The 26,823-nt window shown below is 44.3% G+C and overlaps 1 protein-coding gene across 5 annotated transcripts in view; it reads left to right on the forward strand.

The window, feature by feature from the left end:
• GLI3 (GLI family zinc finger 3) overlaps positions 1-26,823 on the forward strand; it is a 313,081-nt gene that overhangs the window by 11,282 nt on the left and 274,976 nt on the right. For 4 of the 5 annotated variants that reach the window (XM_063922481.1, XM_063922483.1, XM_063922484.1 and 1 more), the window contains exon 2: positions 18,031-18,181. In XM_063922481.1, the coding sequence (XP_063778551.1) occupies positions 18,058-18,181 (124 nt within the window). In that variant the 5' untranslated portion in view covers positions 18,031-18,057. Of the gene's footprint in view, positions 1-18,030; positions 18,182-26,823 lie in introns of those variants that run through there. The other variant, XM_063922485.1, reaches the window with a different exon arrangement.

Raw genomic sequence — 26,823 nt, forward strand, 5'->3', positions numbered from 1 at the left:
AAAAATAACATAAGGATCTATTGGTAATATGACTGTTGTTTAAGCAGATAGATCAATTATTGGATGAGATTTGCCTGAGTTTGTGGACATGCAGTTCAGGGTTTTTCCTGTTGCCATTGCGTGGTGCCATGGCTCGGCAGTGAAGTAAAGGTCCCCACATCAGCATTTTAATCATGTAGTTTAGGGCCCGATTTATGTTTGTATGGAATTGCACAGCCGCAATGCACTCCTTATAGCATTAGTGAGGATCCGTGTGCTGCATCTGAGGACACAGATTTGGATCACCATCGTGGCAATGGTTACTGGCACCGGCCAGAAGCCTACTCAGGCTGGCCATAGGATATGGACACCTGGGTCCAGGTAGTATGCATCCGACAATGCAGACCCTGGACCCGTAAAGCTTTCAAAATGGGGGCAACATCTCATTTTGATGAGCAGAGCTGGGTGCCACCTCTAATTTCCCCCCAAACGCTGCAGAGTATCAATCATGCTGTGGCAAGTGACATTACAAGGCCCTAGCGCAGAATGGACACTTGCACAGAATGGGTCTTGTGCCTGCACAGACCCGCAGACATTGTATTTGTATACAAATCATTTAGTTTGCACACAATTATGAATCCTTATTGCATCACTTAGCAAGTGGAGCCGCACAATTTAGTGTTTTACAGCTGGGCAGATTGCTGTCAGACATTGCTGTTCAGCTTATCTATCTTAGGAAAGCTGCACATCATATTCGCAGAAAGTGTTGCATTGCTAAATGATAGCTAAAGCTAAAAAAGATGATTCAATTTGCAATCTCTCCTCAAGTAGAAGACGTGTGGGAGTTCAGTGCTCATAGTCCCAGTAGTTTGGGTTAATTTAACCATGCCAGACGCAAAGGGACAGGTGCAGAGTTGAATGCAAGTTGGATGCAATTCCTGCTGTTCGTGCACAAAACTATATGCACATATTTGCTCATATATTGAGTTGTATAGGGTTGGGTATGGAATCCCGGCTGCCGGGATCCCGGAGGCCAGTATACCGACACCGGGATCCTGGGCAGTGGGGCGAGCGCCAGAAAGCCACTTGTGGGCTCGCAGCACTCGCCATGCTGCAGGCTCAGTTTCTCACTGTGCTCACCACAGGTTCTAGTCCCACTCTATTGGTGTCGTGGACACCCACAGGCGGGAATAGCCCTGGAGCAGCTGTCGTCATTCTTGGTGGTCGGGATCCTGGTGTCGATATTCTGACCGCTGGGATATTAACTACATCCCATTGTACGGATGTCTGGGCTCAGACCGCTCCCATACGTATGCTTGGTTTGATAGCCATCATCATGATCACTGCAGCTCCAGCCCTGTCTCTGCGGTAAAATATTCTTTTGAATCCAGGATTATTACGCACTTACACACCTATGAATAGCTTGCAATGCCATTGTCATGCCCACAACATGAAATTGTTTTGCTTAGCCTACATTACCACCAAGTTCCGCCTCTTCACCTACCTGTAGAACTGGAGCTGCGACCGAGTTGAGAAGAAATGTAACATACACACTTACATTCAACCTCTGTATCAGCCCAAAAGTGTGCTATAATAGGTTCTAAAACAGATATTTATAGACAGTCAGACTATTGGAAGCTAAGATTGGTACAGAGTTAGGGTTGGAGGCTGTCAGCTAAAAGACATTTTTTTGCTGGAATGATCCCTTAAGGATGCATAACATCTCCTTCTTTCAGCAGATAACCAAAGTGACAAAGCATGTGAGGCTACAGATAATTTCAAGATTGACTTGTTAGGCTGTCACTTATTGGAATACATAGTTTGGTCAAGAAATAAAATTATTTTCCTTTTTAGTGCAAACCAGGAATGAATGGTCTGTAGGAAACTAGTACAATTGCTTTATAGCAACTGGCAGATGATGACTTGTACTAAAAGGTCAGCAATGTGCAAATGACTCTAAATGTAGCGCTATTCAAGAACACTCAAGAACACTCACTTGACTCTCTGTAGAGGAAGTCATAGTATGAAAATACAGATACAGTACACACTCATTGACTGCATTTATGAGCACTTTGTTATCATGTTACAGCCCTAAGCAGTACACAGCTAGCAGTTGTTCACAACCTTTAAATGGTCAGTATATGTATTCCAAGAATGGAATCTGTACAACTGGTTACTGAAAAGCCGTGATTCTTTGGATATTAGAATCATGAAGTTGGACAAGTGTATTATGTTGTGTTTATAGTGTTTATAGTGTTTATATATATATATATATATATATATATATATCCATTGCATTCCATTATTTTTGCTGTAGTAGTCATAGCAGTCACCTATCTACACCCACTTATGAATAAGTTGGACAGCATCTCTCTCCTTAGACAAACCACAAAATAGTAGAAAAGTAAAAATATTTTCTTTGGCTTTCTTTCATATCCTTGGAACTCCCCTGAGAAAGTTCAATGACTTGTTATTTCCAATATTATTTCATAAGCAGGAACCTCCCTATTTTTTTCATGTCTGCTGTTATATTGGGGCCCTTTCATCAATTCATATTTTCAGGTGTTTTTGTGGGTACCCACAAATGTTAAGTTTCCCCTGTTCATACCTCAGCAGTTATCGGAGTGATCATTAATACATTCAGGTGAACAGCAATTTCATATTGCTGTGATAAGCGGCGTTATAAAATTTTAATTACTGGGTCTGGAGCCCGATAATTAATAAATATGTCCCATAGCCTATATGTCCCTATTTTAAACAATAGCTAGTCTAATGAAGGTCTGGCATAGTTTTAAGGAACACTGATACCTTTGGCAGTCACATGAAAAAATAGCTTTTCCCACTTGTATGAGAATGGTCCAAAATCCAAATTCTTTTCTTCCTATGTGGCAGATTACATATAGATCAACAGTTCCAATAGATGTACATGAATAAACACCAGTAAAGGAATGTATCCATGTTTGGAATATAGGTCTCTCCTGAGAATAAAGCAAAAGCACAAACTCTTCTTCACTCCTGCTCTCAATTGGAGTCCCACAAACATATCTTGTCAGCTCTATGGTTTTCTCACTGTATACCTCTTCTTTTGGTGAGCTACTGTAAATTGCTCATTTGGCCTCTAGCACCACATCTGTGCAGACTACATCCGAAGCTACCTCTTTCTCTACTGTCTTGTGTGACCAACTATTTCTATCTCTAAACATATATTCCAATACTATGTGAAGTTCAACATGTCCCGAAAACAACATTTATTTTCTTTCTTCAGAAGCTCTCCTCAAATCTCCTAAGTTATTTATTCTCAGGCCCAGATTCTTATTTAGGGGCATATGTACTTAGCCTTGGAGAGAAAAAGTACCTGCCAATCAGCTCCTAAATGCAAAGTTATAGGCTGTGTTTGAAAAATGACAGGAGCTGATTGGTAGTTTATCTTTCCTCACTTTATCACTTTCCAAGTGTTAATACATATGCCCCCCCAGTCTTGTCATCATTATTTTCGAAATCACATCTTCAATACATCCTGCCATTAGAAGACTGTTTTCCTCTCTCACCTCTCCGTATCTCTTGCAAAATAAATTTACATTTATTATCAGCTTTCAATTATTTTAACTAAGGGAACGATTCCTGAACATCAATGTGTATTTAATAATTTTACTTTATTTTTGCTTGCACCTCCTAGAGGTTCGATAAAAGATGAGCAATTTTAGCATTAAAGTAGTTGCCGTAATTACACAGTATCATAATGCGCAAAGTTACCACCGAACCTCGCAGCTAATTGAATTGCCCCATAACACAGATTCACTAGATTTGTATCACAAGTTTGTGCTGCTGCTTTTGCAAAGTATTCTCTTTTCTATTTACACCAATTGGCCATATTAAATCGATTTCTGTGCATTTCAAGCTCCAACACAAACACACAACACACAAACACACATGCACGCATCAAAAACCTTTTTTGCTTTCACTATATATAACAGAATTTTGTTCCACTTCTTGGAGGACTTACATTCCTACAAGAAGATCAGCCTGCGGCAGGGGGAGTGGGCATACACTATACAGTTATCTTGTTGATCCGCCTGATAACAATCGCCCAGATAACTGTACAATGTATTTGTACATGATCGATCTGAAAATATCAATCAGTTGGGTATGCTAGTTCGTCCAGCATGATCGTCCGATACGATGTGTCAGCCTCATCATGTTGACGTCATTGGGCATTTTATGCAGTGCAACAACCAACGGGAGAACATTCACTATTCCTTCACTGGGGAGAAATGGGAAAATGTCTCCTTACCAAGGGAGCAGCACATATATTGGGTGCCATACACTGTAAGAGATCACACAGTGTATGCCCATGCTCTCTGAAGGGTGTGAGACTGTCAGATAAAATGCCTGTAGGTCTGACGGGCATTTTATATCAGCATGTATGCCCTGTTTAAGGATCACCCATGACGCACTGCTGACTGGGAGGGGGAGAGGGCAGGGGAGGCTTGGCTGCTAGCTGATCCTTTTAAGATCGCCACTTGCAGTAGTCCCCAGGCAGTGCCTGTTGCTAGGGGGAGAGAAGGGAGGTTGCAGCTTTCCTTAGCCCGAACTGCAGGATGAATGTCTTCCTGCAGCCACAGTGCCATTCTGTAGACCAGCCATGGGGGGATATTGTTGTGACAACCGGTAGTCCGGGTGGGCTGAGCCAGGAAACTGCTGGCTCCATGATACTGTCGCATCTGATGCGACCACACCAGGCAAGTGTCTAAAAGATCCCACTGACTAGTAGATTTGGCTTTCCCAGGGATATGCCTATCATGAGACAATCAGTGACGGCTATCTCAGAAGGACTGTTTTGTCTGAGAAGTAGAATTATTATTATTATTATTATTATTATTATAAAAGTGCACTTTTTCTTGCTACAACATTCTAAATGACTAGTTTCCCCCTTGTTGATAGTGTGAATAATTTGTATTTTATAGAGTACATCTCACTAATGACAAATGTTTATGTCAGTTTGTGTAAGACATGACAGGTGTGCAATATCTGTCCCCGCCTCAGGATACATAATTTAAACTCCTTACTAGCACTGTAGCTTCATGTCACTTGTAAATATTGCTTTGAGTGGAAGAAGGATGGTCCTTTATAATACAAACAACTGATGTTACTGCTTGTCATATTTATAGGAGATGATGTATCTTGTATTTTATGTTATAAGCATTCTACAAGTCACTTTAGTGGTCAGTAACCAAGTACAGGCCTCTGGTAGTGTGCCTTTGTACAGGTTATTGCACTCTGTAGTGACTTCTAAAATAATTGATACAGTATAATATACATTACCATGCTAAAATTAGCTTTATTTAAAACTTGAAATATACATTTACTTGAATGAAATATGACTGACACTAAGAAAAGTGATGGAGTTGAAGCCTGTGATATTTAATTTGTTTATATACTCCCCGGTTTAGGTGTGTTTTGTCAGCAGCAAGAAACACCTTTTGGTTTGCAAATCTGTATACCTGTGAATATATGCATTTATTTCTGTGTACTCCATATAGGGACGAGTATATTTCAAGTTTGTTTCATGTAAATATACTGTACATTTGTTGGAGTTATTTGTTGGTCCTGGAATGCAATGTGTCTAATACCACTTTCAGACAGAAATGTCTGAAAGTCCCGGCTTTTACCCGGTCGTTTTGCCGGTCCCTGTCTGACCCCCACTTTCACACAGACAAGCAAATTACCAGGTCAACAATTTCTACCTGGTAATTTGCGGATCAACGCGGGTATTTCGTCTGTGTGAAAGGATCAACCTGGGTTGAAATTCCCGGGTCTCCAACCCTGGTAAATTCCAGGGTCGAAGTCCCCGGAATTTCAACCTCGATTGACCCTTTCACACAGAAAAAGGACCTGTTAATCGTCAAATTACCAGGTGGATCTTCTTTACCCGGTAATTTCACATTCTCTGTGAAAGGGGTATAATGTATAATATTGACAATTTGTTTAGCACATCTACAATCAGCTACTCTGACATGCGGGGGGACGCCCAGCACACGGCTAGTCCGCCCTGCATGTCAGTCCCTGCCTCTCCCGCACAGGTACAAAAACATCGCACGGCGGCGATGCTTTTGTACATGGCGAATAGCTCCCTACCTGCGCAGCTCCTGCGCTCTGGCATGGAGCTACCCGCCACATCCCGGGTCGCAGCGGCTGCGTGTGTTGTTATGCAGCCACCGCGGCCCGCCCCCCCAACGGTCTGGACACGCTTCCGTTGTCCGGACCGCGCCGCGCCAACGGCGTTCTAACGCCCCCTCCCGCACATGTTACATCTGCCTCATCTGCAGTGCAACATGGTTTTGCCCAATTGCTAACTTTTTTGGTTTGCTTACAAACCTGAATAACCCCCTTTGTACATTATCAGCCACCTTCTTTATTGGACAGTATGTTGGCTGGAGATGAACCACTGCCCAGATTAATACATTACAAGCAACTTTACTCATAGAGGGGATTATAATACTAGTAACCCGACTGTAATCGCATTCACGGTCTTGAAAGAAAGACAGACCTGAAGGCAAGTTGCTGGTATGAGAGGGATTAAGTTTTAGTAGGGGTCTGGAATGAATTGTCCACTGGGTTCATGCCTGAAGGAGAATTAGAAATGGCTGCTCCATGGTTGGATGAAGTAAGACCAGAGATGTTTGCATTAAGGAAAGAATGTTTATCCTATATGAAAGTTCAGAGCCGTGACATACTCTACAGTAACAGGCCTTGACAAGTATTGACATTTTATCACACAGATATATAAAAAACAAGCTTCATATTCCCTAATTCTGGTATTTTTTCCTTAAAATAAATGTTTACATAGCAAATGAACACAAAAAATACTTGTATAGCTGAACTTACTATAGCTATTACTCCTGAGCAGTGACTTTTATCTGTTTCCTATAACAAAAAGCCATCCCCATGTAATGCCTTTGTGTATTACAAATTAAGTAATATGTATGTTACTAGTTGTGACAATTTGACATTTTCGATTTTATCAGTAAGAAATTGTAGATTTTACATCCTTAGTTCTTTTGTTAGCAATTTGTAATATTATTTAGCCATGGGACATTTATGCGGTATACGATCTCTAAGTCGACCACACTTAGGTCGACACTGTCTAGGTTGACCACTATTGGTCAACAGTAAGTAGGTCAACATGGTTTCTAGGTCGACAGGGACTCTTGGTCGACATGTTCTAGGTCGACATGACAAAAGGTCGACATGAGTTTTTCACATTTCTTTTACTTTTTAGAACCTTTTCATACTTTACTGTCCACGTGGACTACAATTGGGAACGGTAACCTGTGCCGAGCAGAGCGAGGTACCTTGCCTGAAGCATGGCGAGCGAAACGAGACATGGGAGGGGACGCGGTGCACTAATTGGGGATCCCGGTCACTGTATGGAGAAAATGACACCCAAAAAAGTGCAAAAACTCATGTCGACCTTCTGTCATGTCGACCTAGTACATGTCGACGTAGAGTCCCTGTCAACCTAGAAACCATGTTGACCTACTTACTGTCGACCTATAGTGGTTGATCTAGACACTGTCGACCTAAGTGTGGTCGACCTTGCATACCACACCCCATTTATGCATACTTTTTCACTATTTTATGCATACTGTTTCACTATTAGAACAATTGTTCATATGTTATAAGTAGTTTCCAACTTTTCAGGTTTGCTATGGAATATATGGAGGATGATTAGTGTTGTATATCCAAAGTTTTGGTTTGTAGATTTTCAAAAGTAGGTCAAAGAAAAAATAAATAAATCATATAAAATATAAGTAATAATAACAAAAACATTTTCTGCACACCTCCTAAGACTTCAGCTGGGTACACACTAGACTATTACGTATGTATGATATGCGCGCTCCCGTGGGTCACTACCGACATCCCCTGTTGTCACAGCAGGGTCGACAGGGGATTTCGTTACCAATAAAATGTCGCCCCACCCCATCAGTCCCTGGCATTGACAAGTGTGTATGCACTCGCTGCATGCAGTTCCTGTCAGCAGCTATGATGGACTGGGTACACATCAATAAGTGTGTACCCAGCTTTAGACATGGCAGTGCCCCTATAACTTTTCTATCGTCTGCTGGAAATTTCAATAGATACCCATAATTGTAAATGATAGAATTAGTGATACTTCTTACTGTTTTTCATAACAGACAGAATTAAGCAATGCATTTTATATTACTTGAGGGGTTTAAACCCCAAGGCTGATCAGCATACAATTTTCATCACTTGGCAAATAAAGTGTGTTTCTGTGTTGCTGGGAAGAGTGTCTATATGTTAGGTGGAGTTTCATTGTTATCGAGTTGATTATATAAAGTCTTGGCCTAGTTTAGTTGTTGGAATCATGTTGTGAGTGTGAACCAAGAAAGTATGGGAGCAATAGTCATTTAGAAGTGCTCTCCCTGCCAGTACGTGGCTGATTCTGCCCTACTGGGTCAGTGACACCGCCTGTCCAGGTGGGCCTTTTTGTGTCATTGATAGGGGAGTTTGGATACCTTTAGTTACAGGTGATGGTTTGGCAGTTGTCCCACATTTAGGCCTTGAGTGGTTGGCAATGCTCTGGCAGTATCGTGCCGGTATCACTCTTCCCACTTCACCTCTTTACCGACGCGAAGTGGGAAGCAATAGCGCTGAGATGTTTTTAATATGTGGCTGCCGGAGAGCGGGAGTGAGAACTCCCCCCTCCGGCGATGCCTATCAGTGGCCACAGCGCATCAGCCTAGTGTCCCGCCCAGCCTTGCAAGATATCACATGCAGCCAGGAGCCGGCACCCGCAGCAGCTAGGGACGCGCTGTCCCTGGCTGTGGTGTATGGGCAGCGACACCTGCAACTATCAAAATCAATAGCTGCAGGTGTCATAACAGTCAGTGCCACTGTTTTTACATTGCATTGCATATCGGCATGCTATCTCAAAGATGGTCGCGCCGATATTGACAGGGGCGCATAGTGCCCCTGTCACTGGGCACACACTGTTTTATACATTTGCCCCTGAGTTCTGGTCATTCTTCATTTACTACTATGGGGGAATTCAAATAGCTACTGTAATTTACCGTGGACTAATTGATCCTCCCGGGCTATACAATTAGCCCCGAGGTCAGCCTGGCCACAGCTATCACCTCTCTAATTTTATAGTTTAAAATAAAGCTGACCCTTTTCCTGCCATTCATGTCTCCTGATTCGTTATTTCAGATAATTGTTGTTGTTTTTGTTAACTGCTAGGGCGGGTCGGCTGACATCAGCCCTTAGGGAATTTAGTTCCAATTAAAATCATTATTATTGTTATGAACAATTAGTGTATATTAGTTCACTAATTGTAATTAGTGTGTTACTTTTATATACATATGTGAAAGATATTCATATCTTTGTCAACTTCTAACATTACTACTCTTTAAGGGGTATATGCAATTGCGGTCGAATTCCCGAAATTGTCGAATTTCGGGAATTTTTCGCCCAAAAAAAAAAATTCAACAATGCAATTCAGTACTTTCCGACAAAAAAACGGACTTTCAAAATTCGACTTTTTGAAATTCGACTTTTGACAAATTCGACTTTTTTGCAATGATACACATGCTGCAATTTGACCAAAGTCTATTCAATGGAAGTTTGGAAATTCGACAACAGTGCTTTTAGACAGTAAATTCGTCATTTTCAATCCGCAACACTTTGGAGGGTGAAACTAATAAAAAAAAATTAAAACATGTTTTTTTTGTGTTTTTTTTTCTTGGTAATATCATATCTATTTATATTAGAAGGGATTAGGTACTTGGTTTGTCTTTTTTGGAGGCACAAGTATTATTTATATATTTTTAAAAATATTTTTTTTTTCTTTTTTTGGATGGAATGGTAAAATCCCTGAAAAAAATGGAGTGGGGTCCCCCCTCCAAAGCATAACCAGCCTCGGGCTCTTCGAGCTGGTCCTGGTTCTAAAAATGCGGGGAAAAAATTGACAGGGGTTCCCCCGTATTTTTAAAACCAGCACCGGGCTCTGCGCCTGATGCTGGTGCAAAAAATACGGGGGACAAAAAGAGTAGGGGTCCCCCGTATTTTATACACCAGCATCGGGCTCCACTAGCTGGACAGATAATGCCACAGCCGGGGGTCATTTTTATACAGCGCCCTGCGGCCGTGGCATTAAATATCCAACTAGTCACCCCTGGCCGGGGTACCCTGGGGGAGTGGGGACCCCTTCAATCAAGGGGTCCCCCCCCCCCAGCCACCCAAGGGCCAGGGGTGAAGCCTGAGGCTTTCCCCCCCATCCAAGGGCTGCGGATGGGAGGCTGATAGCTTTGAGAAAAATGTCAGAATATTGTTTTTTCCAGTAGTACTACAAGTCCCAGCAAGCCTCCCCCGCAAGCTGGTACTTGGAGAACCACAAGTACCAGCATGCGGGAGAAAAACGGGCCCGCTGGTACCTGTAGTTCTACTGGAAAAAAAATACCCAAATAAAAACAGGAGACCGACACCGTGAAAGTAAAACTTTATTTCATGCGTCGACACACATACTTACCTATGTTCACACGCCGAAATCGGTCCTCTTCTCCAAGTAGAATCCAGGGGTACCTGAAAAGAAAAGATAAATACACTCACCTCATCCATGGTCCAGAGGTAAATCCACGAACTTGTCAAAAAAACAAACCGGACACCCGTACCACACGGACTGAAAGGGGTCCCATGTTGACACATGGGACCCCTTTCCACGAATGCAGAGAAACCCCCCCCGTGACAGCTGTCACTGAAAGGTCTCGTAAGCCAATCAGCGAGCGCAACGTCCTTGCACTCTGCTGATTGGCTCTGTGCGCGTCTGAGCTGACAGCGCATCGCAAAGCCTCTCCATTATATTCAATGGTGGGAACTTTGCGGCTAGCGATGGGGTCACCCGCCGGTCAGCGGCTGACCGCGGGTAACCCCACCACTGACGGCAAAGTTCCCACCATTGAAAGTAATGGGAGAGGCTTTGCGATGCGCTGTCTGAGGTCACACGCGCACAGCCAATCAGGTGAGCGCCACGGAAGTAGCGCTTCCTGATTGGCTGAAGGGACCTCAGTGACAGGAGTCACGTGGTGTCCCGGCATTCGTGGAAAGGGGTCTCATGTGTCAATATGGGACCCCTTTCAGTCCGTTGGTACGGGTGTGCGTGTTTTTATTTTGCCAAGTACGAGGATTTGATCTCTGGACGTGGATTTATCTCTGGACACTGGCAGGTGAGTATAATTTTTTTCACAGGTACCCTCGGATCGTCGGAGACTGTGCCAGTCGGCGTGTCAACATAGGTAAGTATGTGTGTGTCGGCGGTGTGTAATAAAGTTGTACTTGTCACGGTGTGTGTCTCCTGTTTTTATTTGGGTATTTTTTTTCCAGTAGTACTACAGGTACCAGCGGGCCCGTTTTTCTCCCGCATGCTGGTACTTGTGGTTCTCCAAGTACCAGCTTGCGGGGGAGGCTTGCTGGGACTTGTAGTACTACTGGAAAAAACAATATTCTGTCATTTTACTCAAGGCTATCAGCCTCCCATCCGCAGCCTTTGGATGGGGGGGACAGCCTCGGGCTTCACCCCTGGCCCTTGGGTGGCTGGGGGGGGGGACCCCTTGATTGAAGGGGTCCCCACTCCCCCAGGGTACCCCGGCCAGGGGTGACTAGTTGGATATTTAATGCCACGGCCACAGGGCGCTGTATAAAAGTGACCCCCGGCTGTGGCATCTGTCCAGCTAGTGGAGCCCGATGCTGGTGTATAAAATACGGGGGGACCCCTACTCTTTTTGTCCCCCGTGTTTTTTGCACCAGCATCAGGCGCAGAGCCCGGTGCTGGTTTTAAAAATACGGGGGATCCTATGTCAATTTTGTCCCCGCATTTTTAGAACCAGGACCAGCTCGAAGAGCCCGAGGCTGGTTATGCTTTGGAGGGGGGACCCCACGCCATTTTTTTCCGGGTTTTTCCCGTTTTTTCCCGTTTTTTTAATTCGCGGCGAAATCCGGCAAATCGGCCGTTTTTCGCCCGCGGGAATGTCGAATCCGTTTTTCATTGAATATGGTGAATTCCGGCAGCCACCTGCCGGAATTCACCTGTCGAATTGTGTCGAATTAAAAAACGGCGATAATTTGCCGCGATTCGCCGTGAATTGCATATACCCCTTGATGAGTAATAATAGAAGGTGTCCATGTTAGGACATACCTCGCCAGAAGTAATATACTTGACACTTTTTCATGTATTGTGTTTCAACAGTATTTACAGCTTATTTTTTTAATTCCCAGTTCCTCATACATTAATTTTATATCCACCAGGCATTATGCTGGTCATGAGCTTTGTGATATTAAAACAATTATTGACCATTCGAGCCAATATAAGAGATTAGTACCTAAAAATGGCCTACTAATAATACTATTGAAATTGAAGGAATCATTTGGCCAAGGTGGTCATTCCGAGTTCGCTCGCTAGCAGTTTTTAGCAGCCGTGCAAACGCTATGCCGCCGCCCACTGGGAGTGTATTTTAGCTTCGCAGAAGTGCGAACGAAGGGATTGCAGAGCGGCTACAAAAAAAATTTGTGCAGTTTCAGAGTAGCTTCAGACCTACTCAGCGCTTGCGATCACTTCAGACTGTTCGGTTCCTGTTTTGACGTCACAAACATGCCCTGCGTTCGCCCAGCCACACCTGCATTTTTGCTGGCACGCCTGCATTTTTCCGAACACTCCCTGAAAAGGTCAGTTGACACCCAGAAACGCCCACTTCATGTCAATCACTCTGCGGCCAGCAGTGCGACTGAAAAGCTTTGCTAGACCCTGTGTGAAACTACATTGTTCGTTGTAATAGTAAGTCGTGCGTGCGCATTGCGCCGCATACGCATGCTCAGAAGTGCCGATTTTTTTGACTCATCGCTGCACAGCAAACGAATACAGCTAGCGATCAACTCGGAATGACCACCCAAGTTGGAGATTTAGCAACATTTAGCAACCTGTGTGTGGCCAGGTTTTAAGTAAATGCTCTTAGCCTGGCATCTCCCCTATGCAGCGTGTCAGAGTCAGACCTGTCACAATGAGCTGTGTGGCAGCTTGGCCTTCTCTCATTTTAAGAAAGAAATACTTTGTTAAATATTATACCATAAAATAATTGAATACAAAGGCAATTATAAAATAGTTTAATCTATTGATATTGAATACATGCGTGTCCTATCACAGATTGACATCTGTTTGGCTGATGCAAAATGTGGTTGAATAAAAATTTACCTCTTGTAAATTAATTCTCAAATTCTCAGATGCTCATAATCTGCCATCAATTCTGCAAATAAATAACATCCACTGGAAAATGGATAAAATTGTCCCTTCATAAAAACTGCAGTGACCAGAGATTGTCTATAGTCTGGAAACCACTACTCCCCCATTACTTCTTATGGGGCTTGGTCCTGCAGCAATAACGGAATCAGCGCGGCCTCTCCCACCCCTATAGTTCTCACTTTAACATGCAGTAAATAAATCATTTAAAAATGGGTCTTTCACACAATGCACTTTGTAAAAAAACAAAAAACTAAAAACTGAAAACCAGACAGCCTACTACCCCCTTCCCCATAGCTTTACCAACATCATTGCTGGACAGCATCCAGTGTAGCAGGGGCTCAGCAGTTTTAGTCAATGCAGGGTTGTTGCCTCTATGCAGTGGCTTAAAAAAATATATACACCTCCCCCTTCCTAAGACTACCAGCAGGCAATGGGACTCTTCTCAACTCAACTAGGCTGTGGATGTAAAAGTAATGTACAGCCTATGGACCTGTGTAATGGCTAGAAACTATAAATGGGGATTAACACTATTTGGTGATTCAAACAATACCACGCTACCAGGAAAACCTCTCAGTTCCACTCTAGAACCAATGATGCTGATAAGCAGTCAGTTAGTTGGAGACAATCCTGGCGACAGTATGTACCAAACAAATACAACCAAAAGTGTGGTGTGAGTCACTGTGAGAAAAATAATAATAACAACCACACATATGACTAAAACATGATATACTTCTCTTAATTGATTGCAGAGGTGCATTCATTAATCACCAATGTGTGCAAATCCTCTTTCCACTTATACCCTTAGGTGCATAAACACCTTTGAAACATATATCTCTGCCTTTGGCAGATGTTACATACTATTTGCCAGCGGGCGGGATGCCGGCTGTCAAGATCCAGACAGCAGCGTCTCGTCCGCCAGAATGCCGGCAGTGGGGCGAGCACTAAGAGTCCCCTTGTGGGCTTGCTGCAATCATAACGCTGCGGGTTTGATGGCTTACTTTGCTCGACACAGGTTCTATTCTCACCCTATGGGTGTCGTGGACACCCACGAGTGGGAATAGCCCCTGTGCACCAGGATTCCAGCTGTTGACATTGTGGGCTGTAGGGATTCCGGCATCTGTATTCTGACTGCTTGGAATCCGACAGCCAGCAAGTTGATTGCATCCCTTTTGGAGGTATGATAATAGACTGCAGAAGATGTTTTTTTAATTGCTGTTCGCCTCTCTTGCCTTCTCCTTCCTTTATAAACTTGGCTGCGGTTCTGATTATGGTTTTATGAATCTTAGCAAATGTAGCATAGTCCATTAATATTAAATGTTGATAATGTAACTTTCTAGTTGCTGAGTGTCAGTCACTGGCCTCGTCTTGATCTGTACGGTATGCAGTACTACTGAACCCATCTGTGCAATGGTGTCAGATTGGTAAGCAATGTGGAAGCGTGAATAGGAGAGCTATTGCTTCTTTCCCTGTCGATGCTAATATCAGTGTATGTCAGTGGTTCCATACTATCTAGTATTGCACCACCCTAAATGCCTTGGTCATTTTTTCACGGTACCCACAGGCCAAACTTTTCCTATTTAAATACTAAGCAAATATGAATAACATAAGAATGTTTGTGCTTACTTGTCATATTTAGGTTCAGTTACTTGGTGGTGGACATGATTGTGTTTCTGTTTTTCTATGTCGCTTCTGATGGCAGCCACTAAGTGCTACTATAGTTTATCTTACCACATCATGCAGTAGAGTAGGAAAAATGGCTGAAGAGGGGGAGATGCATGATTTGGGAATGGTCCAGACCACCTACTCGAAGCACCATTGTGAGTGCCCTGCAGGGCCCTGGGTTACCACGACACCGAATTTGGGAACTACTGGTCTATGTCATTGTCAGATTTATCAGAGCTTGGAGAGAGATAAAGTGGAGAGAGAGAATGTACTAACCAAACAGCTTTTAACTGTCCGTTTACAGGCTGTGTTTGAAAAATGACAGGAGCTGATTAGTTCGTTCTTTTTACTCCACTTTATCTCTCTCCGGGGGATATATATCAAACCTTGGAGAGCAATAAAGTGAAGATAAAGTACCAGCCAATTAGATTCTAACTGCCATTTCACAGGTGTGCTTGAAAAATCAGGTAGAAGCTGATTGGTTGGAACTTTATCTCTCTCCAATGTCTGATACATCTCCCCCTGTAAGCTTTGATAAATCACCCCCCTGTATCTCTTTCAATGTGCATATTTATTTATTTTATTAGATTGGTATGTTATTTGTAATAACACATTCCCTACTGTGGGATAAGTATGTTGAGATGGCCACAGAACTGCTCATTTACTTAATATCATTATACTTCACAGTAAGTAGTGCATTAGTGCATGATCTCATATATTATTATGATTATTAATATCACTGAGGCCATACTCATAATATTACAGTACAAATGTTAGCTTTGCTTGTACAAATAAAAGATCCCCATCCTAGTTAAATCAGCATTAAGTAAAAGGCTGAGAAATGCTGCAGCCATCAACACCCTCTATACAGTGATTAAAAGCCCATCTTCTCTAGATCGTATGTGGTAAAACATGCTCTGCTTGCAGAAGACTGTTGCTTGATGCATGGGTGATATACATTATGCTTCTTATTTTCCTAAAGCCTAATCATAGTTCAACAGTATGTTCATGTACACTGATGTACTTGGTAATTGGTCAACATGAGATGTGTTTGGTTATGTTTGGTTATAACTTGTACTCTGATTCTGTCACAGACACCTAACCACGTGAATGCTTGTTTTTGTTTAAGTGCTGCACAAACATTCTAGTACTATTTTTCTTTTACAGCACCACTAGTTTTTGAATGGCAAAAAAAAAAAAACACATGCAGAATCAGAATGCACACGTGGTCAAGCTATAAAACAAAGCTACAAGGATAGCCCCAAACGTATTCCAGGTTTCTCCAATACAGTAGTGAAGAGCTTCATTTGGTTATACAGCACACACATCAGTCTTCGCAGCTACAAAATCTATCATAAAAAACTCTTGTTATATGAAAACTTAGTAACTTATGAAAGAGAATATGTTGTTATCATTTAGATGTTATAAGGCTATTACAGTAAATCTGTTAATAATATTCCCAATGGCATAGATAGATCAGTTTTAGAACTTTATACAGGTTGAGTATCCCTTATCCAAATATTCCGAAATACGGAATATTCCGAAATACGGACTTTTTTGTGTGAGAGTGAGATAGTGAAACCTTTGTTTTTTGATGGCTCAATGTACACAAACTTTGTTTAATACACAAAGTTATTAAAAATATTGTATTAAATGACCTTCAGGCTGTGTGTATAAGGTGTATATGAAACATAAATGAATTGTGTGAATGTACACACACTTTGTTTAATACACAAAGTTATAAAAAATATTGTCTATAATTACCTTCAGGCTGTGTATATAAGGTGTATATGTAACATAAATGCATTCTGTGCTTAGATTTAGGTTACATCACCATGATATCTCATTATGGTATGCAATTATTCCAAAATACGGAAAAATCCGATATCCAAAATACGTCTGGTCCCAAGCATTTTGGATAAGGGAGACTCAACCTGTATTATCTTATTCGTGTTTGGCCATGAATATGCCTGCCAAATCTGTAAGATCCAGCTGTTTGGCACTTGGGGCTAGATTTGCTAAGTGGCGACTTTTGCAACCCCCATACTTTTTGGGTTTTATCCCAAAATGTAAAATTACAAAAAAACTTGCCTGTTTATATATTTAACATTATTGCTGTTTTGAATTTTAGGCAATCCGCTTGCTTAGTAAATTTGCACTTGCAGCTGTATTAGACCGCGTTTATTGGTACAATCTGACAATGGTCTTGTAAGATGAGGTCATTATGTGACTGCACTGAAGGTGGGTACACACCTATACAATCGCCAGTCAGTTCTTCCGATATTGGGAGAATGGGCCATCCATTGTATATGTGAGTACGTTGTGCTGATGCAGGAGAAGTAGCCGATAAACGGCTTGTATTGCTCCTGCAACAGTTGGGAGCGGGAGGTCGCTTCTTAAGTGCTGCACATGCGATCTCCCGATACCCATAGAGGAGACGCAAGCCTTCCTTATTTACACCCCCCCTGCTGCCCCCGCCTCATGTACACAGCCCAGATGATCGGTACAATTTTCCCCATCAGCCGCAGATTGAACAAGTGTGTTTTACTGTTAATGTTTTTTGGGACTATGCATTGAAATTTATGAGTACGGTACAGTACTATACACAGTCAAATAGGCAGACTTAAGTCATTGCAAATATTTCATTCCTTTTTTTATTATCCATCACAAGCTTGTTTGCATTATCTTGCTGATGGTGTGCATAGGGAAAACTTTCTCCCAACAGAAAATTGTCAAGTAAGATTTGCGTCCTAAAGCTATTGTTACTAACAGTACTTTAGAGTATTTGATATATTGGGTTATTATTAAATATTGTTTAGTATCTGCCATACTTGATAAGCTATTTAATTTCTTTTAGATTGCATTTTTCTATAAATCTGTTATCATATGTCCTGCTATTAACCAGTGCACAGCAAGTTCCTCTGACAGAAACTATTAATATTTTGATGTAACTTAATCCAATAGCTATGTACAGAATGCACTGATGCTAAAAAAAAATCCTGTTTTTTTGTGACATCTTACTAATGTTTTCCTGTGTTCTAAAACTGAATACCTTATATATTTTGCTTTGCTTTGAACAGGGAGGTTGTAAGTAATGAGAAGTCAACATGGAAGCACAGTCTCACAGAACTACCATGAGTGAAAAGAAAAAAGTAGAGAATACCCTAGTGAAGGGCCACACTCGGACAGACGTGAGTGAGAAGGCAGTTGCCTCCAGCACAACTTCCAATGGTGAGTGCAAAGCACTGAAACCATTTACTTCCCAGCGTTACCATATATGTATGTATGTGCCAGATGATGTCTGATTAATAACTATGAGACAGTGGTGTGAATGGGAGGTTTTTCCAGACTTTGTAAGTGCATTATTACGAACCATTTTGAATGATGCCATTACGTTCTGTTGGTAGAAAAAGATCTGTTAAGGAAAGTTTAGAATAACTAGATGTTTGATATGATTTAGACAACACATCTGCAATCTGCAGAAATTCACAATCTATCTCCCATGATACTTTGCCCTTATCACAGGATGTGCACTCTGACTGCCTTTAAGAAACATGTAATTGCCGAAGCATTTGTTAAACAAGTGGATGTGTTATACTTGCTGTTAATAAAAACATGTATACACCTATTTGTAACCAATTACCATTACCCATATATATTGGATATAGGGGGTCATTCTGACCTGAGTGCTCACTGCAGTTCTTCGCAGCACAGCGTTCAGGTCAGAACTGCGTATGTGCCGGCGCTGCAGTGCGCTGGCTCATGGCTGACAGCCAAGAGTTGTCGTTGCCTAGCGATCGCCTCTGCCTGATTGACAGACAGAGGCGGTTGCTGTGCGGGAGGGGGCGGCATGGTAACGTTTTGCCGCCGTTTTGTGGGCGCGGGACTTCCAACGCAGGCGTGTCCGGACCATGTAGGGGGCGGGCTGCAGCGGCTGCGTGACATCACAGGCAGCCGCTGCGACCCAGGCAACGACGAGTAACTCCCGTCCAGGAATCCCACACCACCACCTGAGGGGGAGTAGACATCGGGCCCAGAACGTAGAGAGTGAAGCTCGCTACCAGGCCCGAAGTGTGGCGAGCGAAGCTCGCTATCGGGCCCGAAGCATGGCGAGCACAGTGATCCCGCGAGGGGACTCGCTGCGCTCGTGGCCCGGGATTCTGACACATTTCTGGTGCCGGTCTCCGGACCGCCAGGATCCCAACCGCTGGGATCCCATACTGAATCCATATCAAACCCTACTATTGTCAAACTTTAACCCCTTTCCTACTGAGGATTTTCTCACCATGGTGGTAATGCCGTTTTCTGCCGTTATCACTCGTCACATTCCAGCATGAAAATGATGGATGTTTTTAAGAGGTACCCACACAAATTTCTACCATTCTAGCTCCCCAGTGTCTGTCTAGCCAGCTCCCCAGTGTCCAGCTCCCCAGTCACTGTCCAGCCAGCTCCCCAGTCACTGTCCAGACAGCCTTCTTCTTTCTCTCCAGCCAGCCCTCTTCTGTCTCTCCAGCCAGCCCTCTTCTGTCTCTCCAGCCAGCCCTCTTCTTTATCTCCAGCCAGCCCTCTTCGGTCTCTCCATCCAGCCCTATTATGTCTCTCCAGCCAGCCCCCTTCTGTCTTTCCTGCCAGTCCTCTTCTCTCTATCCAGCCAGTCCTCTTCTCTCTATCCAGCCAGCCCACTTCTGTCTCTCCTGCCAGCCCACTTCTGTCTCATTAACCAGCACCCTTCTGTCACATCAGTTCCCATCTGTATTTCCAGCCAGCCCCCTTCTGTCTCTCCATCCCCAGCCCTCACATCTACCCCCCCCCTGTTGCTCATATACACTTACCTTCTCCTGTGTCTTCTGACTGCCCCTCTTCTGACTTTCCCTTTCCTTCTCCGGACAAGGGCAGCAAAGAAGCCACTTCTCTCCAGGAAAAATATCAGGGAGAGGTAAAGTAATTTTCTCTGATAAATCCCCTTTCAGATTGTTGTGGCATCTGGAAAAATGCTTGTCCGGGGAAGGAACGGTGAGCACTACCATCAGTCCTGTGTCATGCCAACCGTTAAGCATCCTGAGACCATTCACGTGTGTGGTTGCTTCTCAGCAAAGGGAGTGGGCTACTCACAATTTTGCCTAAGAACACAGCCATGAATAAAAAATGGTACCAAACATCCTCCAAGAGCAACTTCTCCCAACCATCCAAGAACAGTTTGGTGATGAACAATGCCTTTTCAGCATGATGGAACACCTTGCCATAAGGCAAAAGTGATAACTAAGTGGCTCGAGGAACCAAACATCAAAATTTTGAGTCCATGACCAGAAAACTCCCCAGACCTTAATCCTATTGAGAACTTGTGGTCAATCCTCAAAAGATGGTTGGACAAATAAAAACCCACAAAATCTGACAAACTCTAAGCATTGATTAGGCAAGAATGGGCGGCTTTCAGCCAGTATGTGGCCCAGAAGTTGATTGACAGTATGCCAGGGCGAATTGCTGAGGTCTTGAAAAAGAAGGGTCAGCATTGCAAATATTGACTCTTTGCATAAACTTAATGTAATTGTCAATAAAAGCCTATGACACTTAGGAAATGCTTATAATTTTACTTCAGTATGCCATAGTAACATCTGACAAAAAGGTCTAAAAACACTGCAGCAGCAAACTTTGTGAAAACCAATACTTGTGACATTCTCACAACTTTTGGCCATGACTGTACTTACTGTACATTGGCACAGAAGCAAAAAAAGAACTATCATTGAGTACACAAACTAGACTGATCTGGAGACATGGAACATAAATAACTTAGGGAGGAACTTTCACCTGGTTCTCCATTGTCATTGTATTGCTCTTGCTTATCTTCTGTGTATTTAAATAAATAAATAAATCAGGTCCCTGAATGCTCCCGTTCTCTCCGTAGAGGGTGTGCTGACAGCTCTGAGTCACTCTATCAAACAGTGCTGTACCCAGATCTGAAGGAAACTTGCGCATGAGCATAGCACTAAAGCACACATAGATGAGGAATCCTGCTTATTTACGTTATATGCGATCGTCCCACAACTATCCATATGCTTGGTTTCATAGATGTCATTATTATTATTTTCTCTACCGTCCTAGTGGATGCTGGGGACTCCGTAAGGACCATAGGGAATAGACGTGCTCCGCAGGAGACATGGGCACTTTAAGAAAGAATTTGGATTCTGGTGTGCTCTGGCTCCTCCCTCTATGTCCCTCCTCCAGACCTCAGTTTGAATCTGTGCCCGGACGAGCTGGGTGCTACTTAGTGATCTCTCCTGAGCTTGCTATAAGAAAGTATTTTGTTAGGTTTTTTATTTTCAGGGAGATCTGCTGGCAACAGGCTCCCTGCATCGAGGGACTGAGGGGAGAGAAGCAGCCCTACTCTCTGAAGATAGGTCCTGCTTCTTAGGCTACTGGACACCATTAGCTCCAGAGGGATCGTACACAGGATCTCACCCTTTGTCGTCCGATCCCGGAGCCGCGCCGCCGTCCCCCTCGCAGAGCCGGAAGACAGAAGCCGGGTGAAAGAAGCAAGAAGACTTCGAAATCGGCGGCAGAAGACTCCAGTCTTCACTGAGGTAGCGCACAGCACTGCAGCTGTGCGCCATTGCTCCCACACTACACCCACATACTCCGGTCACTGTAGGGTGCAGGGCGCAGGGGGGGGTGCCCTGGGCAGCAATTAGGACCTCTTGGCAAAAGTTAGACATATATACAGTTGGGCACTGTATATATGTATGAGCCCCCGCCATAATAGTGTACAGAAACGCGGGACAGAAGCCCGCCGCTGAGTGGGCGGGGCTTCTTCCTCAGCACTCACCAGCGCCATTTTCTCTCCACAGCTCCGCTGAGAGGAAGCTCCCCAGGCTCTCACCTGCAGATTAACAGTAGAAGAGGGTAAAAAGAGAGGGGGGGGCACATAAATTAGGCGCAAAAACATAATATACAGCAGCTACTGGGTTAACACTAAGTTACTGTGTGATTCCTGGGACATATAGCGCTGGGGTGTGTGCTGGCATACTCTCTGTCTCTCCAAAGGGCCTTGTTGGGGAACTGTCTTCAAAAAAGAGCATCCCCTGTGTGTGTGGTGTGTCGGTACGCCTGTGTCGACATGTTTGATGAGGAAGGCTATGTGGAAGCAGAGCAGGAGCAAATGAATGTGGTGTCTCCGCCGACGGCGCCGACACCTGATTGGATGGATATGTGGAAGGTTTTAAATGATAATGTTAATTTCTTACATAAAAGGTTGGATAAAGCGGAAACCTTAGGACGGTCAGGGTCTCAGCCCATGCCTCAGAAGCGCCCACTATCCCAAATTGTTGACACAAATTGTTGACACAGATACCGACATGGATTCTGACTCCAGTGTCGATTATGATGATGCAAAGTTACAGCCTAAATTGGCTAAAGCCATCCATTATATGATTATAGCAATGAAGGATGTGTTGCACATCACAGAGGAAACCCCAGTCCCTGACAAGAGGGTTCATATGTATGGGGAAAAAAGGCAGGAGGTGACCTTTCCCCCTTCACATGAGCTAAATGAGTTATGTGAAAAAGCTTGGGAATCTCCAGATAAAAAACTGCAGATTTCCAAGAGGATGCTTATGGCGTATCCCTTCCCGCCAACGGACAGGTTACGCTGGGAATCCTCCCCTAGGGTGGACAAAGCTCTAACACGCTTATCCAAGAGGTTAGCCCTGCCGTCACAGGATACGGCCACCCTAAAAGATGCTGCCGATAGAAAGCAAGAGGGTACCCTGAAGTCCATTTATACACATTCAGGTACCTTACTAAGGCCGGCAATTGTGTCGGCCTGGGTGTGTAGTGCTGTAGCAGCATGGACGGATACCTTATCTGAGGAACTTGATACCTTAGACAAGTATACTATATTAATGACCCTGGGGCATATAAAAGACGCTGTCCTATATATGAGAGATGCTCAAAGAGACATTAGCCTACTGGGCTCTAGAATAAATGCAATGTCGATTTCTGCCAGAAGGGTCCTGTGGACTCGGCAATGGACAGGCGATGCCGACTAAAAAAGGCACATGGAGGTTTTACCTTACAAGGGTGAGGAACTGTTTGGGGAGGGTCTCTCGAACCTGGTCTCCACAGCTACTGCTGGAAAGTCACATTTTTTGCCATATGTTCCCTCACAACCTAAGAAAGCACCGTATTACCAAATGCAGTCCTTTCGATCACAAAAAGGCAAGAAAGTCCGAGGTGCGTCCTTTCTTGCCAGAGGCAGGGGCAGAGGAAAGAAGCTGCACAACACAGCTAGTTCCCAGGAACAGAAGTCCTCCCCGGCTTCCACTAAATCCACCGCATGACGCTGGGGCTCCACAGGCGGAGCTAGGCCCGGTGGGGGCGCGTCTCCGAAACTTCAGCCACTCCCAGGTGGATCCCTGGGCAATAGAGATGCCCCCTCACCGATACCTCAAATCGGCCCTGCCAGCTTCCCCATTAGAGAGGGAAATAGTGTTAGCTGCAATTCACAAATTGTATCTTCAGCAGGTGGTGGTCAAGGTTCCCCTCCTTCAACAAGGGAAGGGTTATTATTCGACCATGTTTGTGGTACCGAAACCGGACGGTTCGGTCAGACCCATATTGAATTTAAAATCTCTGAACATATACCTGAAAAGGTTCAAATTCAAGATGGAATCGCTCAGAGCGGTCATTGCAAGCCTGGAAGAGGGGGAGTTTATGGTGTCTCTGGACATAAAGGATGCATACCTTCATGTCCCCATTTATCCACCTCATCAGGCGTACCTCAGATTTGTGGTACAGGATTGTCATTACCAATTTCAGACGTTGCCGTTTGGTCTCTCCACGGCACCGAGGATATTTACCAAGGTGATGGCAGAAATGATGGTACTCCTGCGGAAGCAAGGGGTCACAATTATCCCATACTTGGACGATCTCCTCATAAAAGCGATGTCAAGAGAGCAGTTACTGAAGTGTTAGGACAGCACGGCTGGATTCTGAATATTCCAAAGTCGCAGTTGATTCCTACGACTCGTCTGCCCTTCCTGGGCATGATTCTGGACACAGACCAGAAGAGGGTTTATCTCCCGATGGAGAAGGCTCAGGAACTCATGACACTGGTCAGAGACCTATTAAAACAAAAAAGGTGTCGGTGCATCACTGCACTCGAGTCCTGGGAAAGATGGTGGCATCATACGAGGCCATTCCCTTCGGCAAGTTCCATGCGAGGACCTTTCAATGGGATCTCCTGGACAAATGGTCTGGATCACATCTTCAGATGCATCGGTTACTCATCCTATCCCCCAGGGCCAGGGTGTCTCTCCTGTGGTGGCTGCAGAGTGCTCACCTTCTGGAGGGCCGCAGATTCGGCATTCAGGACTGGGTCCTGGTGACCACGGATGCAAGCCTCTGGGGGTGGGGGGCAGTCACACAGGGAAGAAATTTCCAAGGCCTGTGGTCAAGTCAGGAGACTTGCCTTCACATCAACATCCTGGAAATAAGGGCCATATACAACGCCCTACGTGAAGCGGAGTCCCTACTTCGCGACCAACCGGTTCTGATTCATAACCGCAGTGGCTCATGGAAACCGCCAAGGCGGCACAAGGAGCAGAGTGGCGACGGCGGAAGCCACCAGGATTCTTCGCTGGGCGGAGAATCACGTGGGCGCACTGTCAGCGGTGTTCATCCCGGGAGTGGACAACTGGGAAGCAGACTTCCTCAGCAGGCACGACCTCCACCCGGGAGAGTGGGGACTTCATCAAGAAGTCTTCACACAGATTACAAGTCGGTGGGAACTACCACAGATAGACATGATGGCGTCACGCCTCAACAAGAAGCTACAGAACTATTGCGCCAGGTCAAGGTACCCTCAGGCGGTAGCTGTAGACGCCCTGGTGACACCGTGGGTGTTCCAGTCGGTCTATGTATTTCCTCCTCTTCCTCTCATACCCAAGGTACTGAGGATAATAAGAAAAAGAGGAGTAAGAACAATTCTCATTGTTCCAGATTGGCCACGAAGGACTTGGTATCCAGATCTGCAAGAATTGCTCACAGAGGATCCGTGGCCTCTTCCTCTAAGACAGGACCTGTTGCAACAGGGACCCTGTCTCTTCCAAGACTTACCGCGGCTGCGTTTGACGGCATGGCGGTTGATCGCCGGATCCTAGCAGAAAAGGGTATTCCCGGAGGAGGTCATTCCTACGCTGATAAAGGCTAGGAAGGACGTAACAGCTAAACATTATCACCGGATATGGCGAAAATATGTTTCTTGGTGTGAGGCCAGCAATGCTCCTACAGAGGAGTTTCAGCTGGGCCGTTTCCTTCACTTCCTTCAGTCAGGAGTGGATTTGGGCCTGAAGTTAGGCTCAATTAAGGTCCAGATTTCGTCCCTTTCCATTTTCTTTCAAAAGGAGTTGGCTTCTCTGCCAGAAGTTCAGACGTTTGTGAAAGGAGTGCTGCATATTCAGCCTCCTTTTGTGCCTCCAGTGGCACCTTGGGATCTTAACGTGGTGTTGAGTTTCCTGAAATCACACTGGTTTGAACCACTTAAAACAGTGGAGTTGAAATATCTCACGTGGAAGGTGGTCATGCTATTAGCCTTGGCTTCGGCTAAGCGCGTGTCAGAATTAGCGGCTTTGTCTCATAAAAGCCTATATCTGGTTTTCCATATGGATAGAGCGGAATTGAGGACACGTCCACAATTTCTGCCAAAAGTGGTCTCATCCTTTCATATGAACCAACCTATTGTGGTGCCTGTGGCTACTCGTGACTTGGAGGATTCAGAGTTACTAGATGTAGTCAGGGCTTTAAAAGTTTATGTAGCCAGAACGGCTAGAGTCAGGAAAACGGAGTCACTGTTTATCCTGTATGCATCCAACAAGCTTGGTGCTCCTGCTTCAAAGCAGACTATTGCTCGCTGGATTTGTAACACGATCCAGCAGGCTCATTCTGTGGCTGGATTGCCGCAGCCAAAATCAGTGAAAGCCCATTCCACTAGGATGGTGGGCTCTTCTTGGGCGGCTGCCCGAGGGGTCTCGGCATTACAGCTATGCCGAGCTGCTATTTGGTCAGGTTCAAATACGTTTGCAAAGTTCTACAAGTTTGATACCCTGGCTGAGGAGGACCTATCGTTTGCTCAATCGGTGCTGCAGAGTCATCCGCACTCTCCCGCCCGTTTGGGAGCTTTGGTATAATCCCCATGGTCCTTACGGAGTCCCCAGCATCCACTAGGACGTTAGAGAAAATAAGATTTTACTTACCGGTAAATCTATTTCTCGTAGTCCGTAGTGGATGCTGGGCGCCCGTCCCAAGTGCGGACTTCTTCTGCAATGCTTGTATATAGTTATTGCTTAAATAAGGGTTATGTTATGGTTGCATCAGGGTTTATCTGATGCTCTGTTATTGTTCATACTGTTAACTGGGTAAAGTTATCACAAGTTATACGGTGTGATTGGTGTGGCTGGTATGAGTCTTACCCTGGATTCCCAAAATCCTTTCCTTGTACTGTCAGCTCTTCCGGGCACAGTTTCTTTAACTGAGGTCTGGAGGAAGGACATAGAGGGAGGAGCCAGAGCACACCAGAATCCAAATTCTTTCTTAAAGTTCCCATGTCTCCTGCGGAGCCCGTCTATTCCCCATGGTCCTTACGGAGTCCCCAAAATCCACTACGGACTACGAGAAATAGATTTACCGGTAAGTAAAATCTTATTATTTATTATCTTTTATTTATATGGCGCCCAATTACAGAGTACATAAACAAAATAATCAAAACAGGAAAATAGTGACTTACAGTTTAAGACAATATAGAACAAGTATAGGGTAAATAAACATAGCTACAGCAGCAAACGACACTAACATAAGTATCAGGGTGGCAGAAAACTGCGGGA

The sequence above is a fragment of the Pseudophryne corroboree genome, chromosome 5 (genome assembly GCF_028390025.1).
Source record: "Pseudophryne corroboree isolate aPseCor3 chromosome 5, aPseCor3.hap2, whole genome shotgun sequence".
In the NCBI taxonomy this organism is placed as follows: Eukaryota; Metazoa; Chordata; class Amphibia; order Anura; family Myobatrachidae; genus Pseudophryne; species Pseudophryne corroboree.